This window comes from Alosa alosa, chromosome 3 (genome assembly GCF_017589495.1).
Source record: "Alosa alosa isolate M-15738 ecotype Scorff River chromosome 3, AALO_Geno_1.1, whole genome shotgun sequence".
In the NCBI taxonomy this organism is placed as follows: Eukaryota; Metazoa; Chordata; class Actinopteri; order Clupeiformes; family Clupeidae; genus Alosa; species Alosa alosa.
In genome coordinates, this window is record NC_063191.1 from 8481612 (window position 1) to 8491043 (window position 9432).

General features: G+C 41.3%; 1 protein-coding gene across 1 annotated transcript; it reads left to right on the forward strand.

The window, feature by feature from the left end:
* Nucleotides 1-691: 691 nt before the first annotated feature.
* LOC125292339 (zinc-binding protein A33-like) lies at nucleotides 692-8720 on the forward strand. Its single transcript, XM_048239571.1, has 6 exons — nucleotides 692-2001; nucleotides 2490-2585; nucleotides 2724-2954; nucleotides 3208-3230; nucleotides 3316-3434; nucleotides 6280-8720. Exons 1-6 carry the CDS (start codon nucleotides 1603-1605, stop codon nucleotides 6936-6938), a joined length of 1527 nt encoding a protein of 508 aa, XP_048095528.1. The 5' UTR covers nucleotides 692-1602; the 3' UTR covers nucleotides 6939-8720.
* Nucleotides 8721-9432: the final 712 nt, after the last annotated feature.

The window sequence follows — 9432 nt, forward strand, 5'->3', positions numbered from 1 at the left end:
TCACAGAATTAAAAGAGAACAGTAGCCTGACGAGGCTATAGAACAGTGGAAAAGTGAATGATCCACCTCCTGTCTTTCTCTCTCTTCTCTGTGGTTCTGAACCCGAAGCACTGCACCACAGCAGCACTGACTCCTGAATCCGCAGGTCCTGGTATGCTCCACATTACCAGTCCTCGTATCACTCTCAGAGGCTCTGATGTCAGCCATTAACAGAATTCAGGCGGCAGCACATGGGGAAAGTATTATACAACATTTACATCTCAAAATAATTTTGAAAGCCATTTTTTTTAAATCATTTAAAGTTGATATGTGTAGCAATCTATCTATATTTCTATGTATTTTTTTTTTTTACTTTTTAATGGACTGGTATGGAAGAAATGTAACTACACCTATTACTACCTGGAGTCTATAAGGCTTGTCTTTACAGTTAGTAAGTTTAATAAATCTCTGCAGAGGTCACGTATACATCAGACAAGTCTGTGCACCACGAGACAACCATTCATTCATACACAGTCATATTTATATCAAAGGAAAGCAGAACAAACTGGGGTTAGTCAAATGTCAGTTTCGATTCTGCATCTTAGTTTCGATTCTGCATGTCTGGAGCATCAGATCATGTTGTTGATAGAAAAGGTTACAGACAGATCATGTTGTTCTTTATAAAGCAAATTTCCCTTGCAGTGGTTGATTAGGGGGACTTCAAACACCTGGACAGATGTTATGCTGATTAGTCCTTGAGTACTTGGAGTGGTCCTTGGCGTTGGTGAATGAGGAGCATTTGGACAAGGACTATCAGACGAGTAGGTGTAAGAACCCTCACTCTTCACACTTAATCTCTAAAGACAAAATCACATCAAGAATGCTCCAGTCCTATTCCACCAACCTAACCTATTGTTAACCCCAATTTACAATGTAAACCAAAAAATAGCACATGATCGTATGTGTGTGTTCCTGTGTGTGTGTGTCTGTGAATGTGTGAGTGCATGGGTATGTATGCACTCGTATAAATAAGAATAGATTCACAACTCTTAAAGTTGTATCAATTTCACTCCAGAAACCAGCTGAGGCTTGGAACCAAAAGAACACCTTTCATTTGTAGCATAGCAACTGTCAGTAAAAAAAGTCTGCAGTCACAACAAGTGAAGCGTGGGCTATAATGTGAAAAATGCCGTGCATGCTGTTATCATAATATATGGCGTAACATGATCGTAACTTCTGGTAAATCTGAGCATGAAAAGAATGCCATCAAATCTGGTCTTTGTGGAAACGGCTGTATGAGGTCTCTCCTTACAACACAGACCTGACTGGATTTTAGTGAAGCATTACTGCCCAGGACACTTAGATCAGATCCATTAGTGTCTGTACTTTCCCAGAGCCCCTCCCTCTGACGCTCTTTGTCTTAACAGGAAAGTGAAACTGAGTGGCAGTCAGACTGCTGTTGTGTAGCTATTGCACAGTCAGTCATTCAGATTGGGATCTGGTATCCGGTTAAAAACCAATCCTTGAGTAGCTTCAGGTTACTGGGAGATAATAAGCCTGTGGGTCTGACGGAGCAACACTTGTGGAGATCGTGGTTAGCTTATATAATTCAACAGGAACACTATGGCATCAAAACTGGAGGCAGATCTTCACTGTCCTGTGTGCTATGACATCTTCAAAGATCCAGTCATCCTGACCTGCACTCACAGCGTCTGTAAAGCCTGTCTGCAGCAGTTCTGGCAGACCAAACCATCCAGAGAGTGTCCAGTCTGTAGGACGATATCGGCGCCACAAGACGAGCCTCTAACTAATCTCACACTGAAGAATCTGTGTGAGTCTTTGGTGAAGGGGAGAGGTGAGAGAGCCTTGATGGGGTCTGAGGTGCGCTGCCGCCCCCACAATAAGAAACTCAAGGTCTTCTGTCGGGAGGATAGAGAGCTCGTGTGTTTGCTGTGTCGAGACTCAAAGCAGCACCATAACCACCATTTCTGTACTCTAGAGGAAGCAGTACTTGAACATAAGGTAAGAGTACTTTCCTTTGACGCAACATTAAGAAAATAGAAAAATGTTATATTGTTACTTCATTAAGACAATGTTCAAAACATAGTTATGGACTGTTATCCATTTCCAATGTATATTGCTAGTGAAGTTCTGTTTACAGGTACAGTAAGTAGTTGCACAGGAAGTTGCATTTTGTTTATGTTTACATTTATAGAAATTAGTAGCCAACGCTTTTGTCCAAAACAGCGTTATTTTAACCAAACAAATCACACCAGAGCTCACTCCTCCTTTCAGTACTCCCAGAGATACTCCACACAGGGTTTTGTTTTGGCCTGAGGACCGGGAGATGATTGCCAATGATTGATGAATGTGACTGGACTTAAATGTTATGGGCTTAAAATTGTATGGGCTTGAATTATGTAACATCGCTGACTTCACTTTTAAGGTTTAATCTATGTGGTATAGGCACAGTATAATCAGGACTATGATTAACCGCTTGTCCTTCACAGAGGAAGATAGAGACCAACCTAAAGCCTATAAAAGAGCAACTGAAAGCCTTTAAAGAAGCAAAGATAATAAGTGACAAAACAGCTAAAAAGATTAAGGTGAGAGACCACATTATTATTTACCCTTCAAGTCTCAACAAAAAAAAAAATTGTGTGTGAACATGACATTTTTCTAAACTTATATTGTTGACAAACACATTATTTTTGCTGAAGAACTATTTTGATGTTTTACTTCAGACTCAGGCCCAGCAAACAGAGAAACAGATCAAGGAGGAGTTTGCAAAGCTTCATCAGTTTCTACGAGATGAAGAGGCAGCCAGGATAGCTGCACTGAATGAGGAAGAGGAGCAGAAGAGTGAGATGATGAAGGAGAAGATTGAGAAGATGAGCAGAGAGATCTTGTCTCTTTCAGACACAATCAGAACCATAGAGGAGGAGATGGGAGCTGATGATGTCTCATTTATGCTTGTAAGAACATTACTCCTTTCTAACACCAACATCACAGGATGTGACCCTGATGGATCCAATGCAAATGCATATTTTCGTGCCCGCCATACCATCAAATGTTTCTGTTGTTGTTGTTGTTATAGTTTGTATGTTTTAATACATTTAAATTGAATTATGCTTTGATAAAATAATAAGTGGCTGATAATTACACTAATATAGTAATATTATAAGTACTCTAATAATAAGCCTAATCCATGTATGTGTCATTTTCCAGAACTACAAGAGCACAGTGGAAAGGTGAGTGATCTGCCTCCTGTCTCTCTCTTCTCTGTGGTTCTGAACCCAAACCCACAGCAGCACTGACTCCTGAATGTTATTCCAGAGCCCAGTGCACACTGCAGTATCCAGAGAAGGTTACAGGTCCACTGCTCCACGTGGCAAAGCACGTGAACAACCTGCTATTCAGAGTCTGGGAGAAGATGCAGGACATGATTGAATACGGTGAGGACTGTTTCATGTGATATTCATGTACACACACACACACACACACACACACACACACACACACCAGTGTGCCTCTATCTATTAAAACACTGATTAAAAACACTTACAGAATGACTTAGTCATGTACTGGAGCTAACGTTAAAAGAAGAAAACTATTATGGAAGCAATACCACCTCAAGCTACATGAGTAAAGGGACACATGGCCTTTGGACATCTGTGTGTTCATACCTCTCCCTTCTATTCGTGTCAGAAAAGGCAGAGAGGTGTTTTTTGTTTTTTATTGTATCATCTAGTATCTATACCCAGGGGTTAGGGTGACCGGATGAGAATGGGTGGAATTCAGGACATGATGGGGGTGATCGCCTACATGAATTTCAAAACGGCACCAAAATTATTTTATTTAGAAATTCAACTGTCTGTCATTTGGTAAACCAGCCTACTGATAGCACTTTAACAGTGTGTATACATTTCTATAACACTTAACGCTAATAGGCCTAGCCTAGGCTACTTTATGCCCAAATTATTTTTTATTTATGAACTGTCGGTCTTTAAGAAAACATAATGATTGTGTTGTTGTAGCTTTGTGTAACCCAGACATAAGCAATGTTCACTCCTTGTGTGGTGTTGTAGCTTTGTGTAACCCAGACATAAGCAATGTTCACTCCTTGTGTGTTGTTGTAGCTTTGTGTAACCCAGACATAAGCAATGTTCACTCCTTGTGTGTTGTTGTAGCTTTGTGTAACCCAGACATAAGCAATGTTCACTCCTTGTGTGTTGTTGTAGCTTTGTGTAACCCAGACATAAGCAATGTTCACTCCTTGTGTGGTGTTGTAGCTTTGTGTAACCCAGACATAAGCAATGTTCACTCCTTTGTGTGGTGTTGTAGCTTTGTGTAACCCAGACATAAGCAATGTTCACTCCTTGTGTGGTGTTGTAGCTTTGTGTAACCCAGACATAAGCAATGTTCACTCCTTGTGTGGTGTTGTAGCTTTGTGTAACCCAGACATAAGCAATGTTCACTCCTTGTGTGGTGTTGTAGCTTTGTGTAACCCAGACATAAGCAATGTTCACTCCTTGTGTGGTGTTGTAGCTTTGTGTAACCCAGACATAAGCAATGTTCACTCCTTGTGTGTTGTTGTAGCTTTGTGTAACCCAGACATAAGCAATGTTCACTCCTTGTGTGGTGTTGTAGCTTTGTGTAACCCAGACATAAGCAATGTTCACTCCTTGTGTGTTGTTGTAGCTTTGTGTAACCCAGACATAAGCAATGTTCACTCCTTGTGTGTTGTTGTAGCTTTGTGTAACCCAGACATAAGCAATGTTCACTCCTTGTGTGGTGTTGTAGCTTAGCTTTGTGTAACCCAGACATAAGCAATGTTCACTCCTTGTGTGGTGTTGTAGCTTTGTGTAACCCAGACATAAGCAATGTTCACTCCTTGTGTGTTGTTGTAGCTTTGTGTAACCCAGACATAAGCAATGTTCACTCCTTGTGGCTGCATGCACTTACCCCGTCCTCCCGGTTGCAACTTGTGCACAAATTTTTCAGGATGTCTGGTCACCCTACCAGGGGTGTAGTGGTTAAATAAGAAGTGGGTAAACTATTAATTTTGTGATAACATAAAGTTGGACTGCACCATGTGGTATCAGATTTTTAAAAAAGGCATTCAGAACATGTTTGATGATGGTGGAGGTTATTGTCCAATGTTCAGTTGTATCAGTGATTGTATCAGTGATTTCAGGCCCAAAAAAGACCCAAATATAAATGATCACATTCATCTTTCCTAACTGCCCAGCTGCCTGCCCCATAAACAGGCCGTCAAAAAAACGTGTCTCTGTAGGCAGCCTAGGCTCCGAGATCTGTACACAAAAACAATTGCTACCAACAAGGGTTGGCAACTCCTCAAAGGCAAAATAAAGTATTTCAACCAATAACCGAAAAGATGCGCGTTTAGGAGAGTTTCAATAGCATGGGAGGGAAGAGGAGGGAGTAGCGAGCTAGCTCTCTGTTTTGTTTGAACATCAACAGAAGTGACGTATCCCCGCTATCGCTGATACAACCTTTAAAAGTGACTTTTTGTCACATTCGGCCAATATCTCCTCACAATCCACCAGCAGCCCACCCTTTGAGTACTCTGGGAATAAAATGATCTTCCCACACAACCCTGGCTCTGTAAACTGAATACAAGCACTCCCACTCGCACAACACTATTGCAGCCAATCAGAATCAGGTGGTGTTATTTCACACAAAACCTGACTGAGGGGGGGGGTCATGAAATATCAACAATATTTCTCCTGTATCAGTAACCTGTAGCATGGGGATATGACACAGAAATAAACTTAATGCAGGCCGCAAATATAAGACAGGAAACAACTTAATGCAAACCGCAAATATAAGACAGGAAACAACTTAATGCGTAGAGAAGAAATCTAAGATTCAAACTAATACATACAAGTCAACATAAGTTCAGAATGACTAGTTACTCTATCGACTAGTTACTCTATCGAGTGAGACAGCAAGGTGGCCCTGAACACAGGATAAAATACATTTGTTTGCCACTCTTATCTGGGGGGTGTACAAGGACACATGACTCTGATTGGACGGAGGGCATGGGAGGAGAGGGAAGATACGCGTTTCTCAGGGGAAAGACCGAGGCAGACTCCTGTCGAGAACAGCTACAGTGTCTGCAGTTCATGGACACGGTCTCATCAGCTACATCAGGCGTTTGTTAGTAGTCGCGTGATACTGCAGCATCACTGTTCAGCATTTACGTTCATTAAGAAAAGGTTTTAAACTCAAATACCTATTTGTTAAGTGAGTGTGTGTTTTTTGTGCTCTCTGCAGCTCCTGTGACTCTGGATCCCAACACTGCACACCCACAACTCATCCTGTCTGAGGATCTGACCAGTGTGAAATGGGGTGACGAGAAGCAGCAGCTTCCAGATAACCCAGAGAGATTTGATGAGTGCGCCAGTGTCCTGGGCTCTGAGGGCTTTGACTCAGGGACTCACTGCTGGGATGTGGAGGTTGGGGACAGTAACGAGTGGGACGTCGGTGTGATGGCAGAGTCAGCCCAGAGGAGGGGTAGAAATATGGACGAGAATGTCTCCAAACGCTGGATTGTGCGCCACTCTAATAATGAGTACACGGCACGTTCTGGAATGGTGTCCTTCCTGCGTGTACTATTTAATAGGTCAGACATTCCCCTCACAGTCGAGCGGAACCCCCAGAGGATCAGAGTGAAGCTGGACAGAGACAGAGGAAGAGTTTCATTCTCCGACCCTGATAATGACACACACCTGCACACATTCACGCACACTTTCACCGAGAGGGTGTTTCCCTACTTTAACTCTACGTTTCCCATGAAGATCTTTCTGAGAAAGCCGGCCATAACAGTAGAACAGCACAGGAGAAGAAGAGGGCAGCTGAAATGTCTCCCACAGTGGAAAATGCCTGACTTGAAGGCCTACACATGTTTGAATGGGAATGAGCAGGAGAGATAAGCATCAATGTTCAAGAAGTTCATCTCTGAGACTCCGTCTCTGTAATTGTAATCTTCTCGCAGTTACCCCTGTTTTCCACTGGTTTCTTCCGCACTAAATTCCATCTGCAACACTAGCTTTGTTTATACTGTGGGCCATCAGCCCAGGAACTTTGGCCTAGGCTCACGAGCACTGGGGCTAGAGTTCCTCCTGTGTTTACATTATCATGGGTCATGTAACCAACTGCCAGAGGCACTGCGCAACATTCCATGAACAGATTTAAAAAAAAAAAAAAAACACTCAAACGTTACACATCAAACGGAGAAGTTCTGCTTATTATAACCTTTTTACAGCCGTAATGTAGGCTAAAATAACACTGTAAGTGAGTGTTTAAATGTATGCAAATTATGCAAACAGTGTCAGTCGGTTATCTAACAAGTATGTAACTGCAACACGACGACAGAAATTATAGCCACCATTGTAAAGGGCTCAACATGCTTGTGGGTCAAGTCCACGGTGTAGCTACGCCACCACTCCTACGGCGTCGTGACCCACTTTATGGTTCTGCATCGGGTTGCTTTGCATCGCGGTGCATGTTGCCTGTGTCTGCATTGCTCACCACCGAAAACAATAGACTGTAGACAACGGTACTCAGATTGGCAAACCCCATAGACTATCGTGCCAAAATATTAATCTTATTTGTTTGGGCTTTTCTTGCTTAGATTTTGTACAAAGTATCGAGAAATAGACACAGTAAAATCCATTAACCTAGTTACTGTAACCAGCAAATAAGTCTGAGGTTTAAGTTATGGTAGCAAGCGAACTTTAGCACAACTGCCCACAAAGTACTGCTTGCTGGCGAAGTGCTAATTTCAAAATGTGACTGACATAGACACTTTACAAACGGATAACCCTGTCATTGTAACCAAAATATGTCTGAGTTTATTTGCAAAGCTTATGTCTGTGAACTCAATACACAGGACGAGTTGACCAATCACAGTCCTTGCGGTCTGCGTCGCCTCGACGCAAAGTTACAATGTTTTGGAGGTGCACGTTGAGCTATGGCGGAGGGGTCGGGGCGGGGTTTGCGACGACGCAGAGGGGTCTGCGGGGGTACGCCTTTGATTCGACGCAGAAGCATAAAATAGGCTTAACAGTCAATGGTTCCTTTCCAACCTGTTGAGCAGCGGCATATGTCAGACGTGTGTGTTGTTGAAATTTGGGGGAAATTAATTTAACCACGCTGCCAAGAGGCCTGGGAAACAAGATTGAAATGTGTGTTTTTGCTAGGATATACAAATATATATATATACCATACTTTGCTAGGAATACAAAATAAATACAATAAAAATACAATAAAGACTAACAAAGAATATGCCTTTTGAAGTCCACTTTCACCAGTAATATCAAAGTTGAGCTGACTAAAGTGTGATTGAAATATAACCTTGCTTAAGCAAAATGTAATCATGCTATGAAAAATATAAACCCTGCTTGAGTATAGAATGTATTCTTGCTATGGAAGTATTCATGCTATACAAATGAAACTGTTTTGAGTATGATCATACATATAATCATGTTTGGAAAATAATCATACTTTGAATAAGAAATGTGTGTTAAGGGCTCGCAGTCGTACATAGTAGAACAACTTATCTGACTTTTTGACTTTTCACTTCTTTATGCTTTTATTTTGAACTTTTATTTTATTTGGGGCATTTTTACATATTTCTTTTTATTTTGTATTTTTCAGTAATCCTTTTTATTCTTGTATAATAAACTACTTCTAGTAAGGAAGAGTTAAAAGACTTTTTGTTGTCTGGTCGCTCTGTAAAGAGGACGTTTTCCCTCCCGGGTGGGCTAAGATAACCCAACTCTCTCTTTTGGCTGCAAGATTGAAGTGCTGGAGTATTGTCGGGATTTGCTGGTTTAGGGGGAGGGGTAAATTGGCACTCTCTAGACTCTAGAGCCCATGTTTTTCCTCCTGTCTGATGGAAGAGGGAGCTCGCTGACAGCATTGAAAAAAGAATAAATTAATTCATTCATTTGCTAATGCATTTTATTTAATAAGGAATGCTTGTATATCCAATTTATTCCCGGACCAGAATTGTTATTGGAGTGTTATGAAGTCAAATAGAAATGTTAAGTTTTCCATTTTATGTGTGATGACAATCATGACTTCATGAAAATCAAAGTTTTTATTAAACCTGTAGCTGAATAAAATACTTTTTGTTTACGTTTTTCTTTGAGAGGGAGACAATCTAATGAATGAATATTTCATGTTGTTTGCCTGAGCTAACACTAAGTGAATGGGAGTGGTCCACAAACACCAACCATGACGGGCAATGAATAGGATAAAAGTATTTATCAGTGCGTATAGGCTGTCAGCTCTAATTCTGTCCTGTCACACCTTCAATGTACCGGTACTGAATCACTGTATTTAGAAACATATGGTCTAGTTTCATTGATGGACAATGAGCAAAGACTTTGGCTAATTGGATAACATTGCAAAATAATCTCC

Excerpts from the sequence above, each read along its gene's own strand:
- LOC125292339 (XM_048239571.1), top strand. The coding sequence starts at position 1,603 with ATGGCATCAAAACTGGAGGCAGATCTTCACTGTCCTGTGTGCTATGAC. Across the intron at positions 2,002-2,489 it reads AAGCAGTACTTGAACATAAG|AGGAAGATAGAGACCAACCT; the intron begins GTAAGAGTACTT and ends TGTCCTTCACAG. Across the intron at positions 2,586-2,723 it reads AAACAGCTAAAAAGATTAAG|ACTCAGGCCCAGCAAACAGA; the intron begins GTGAGAGACCAC and ends GTTTTACTTCAG.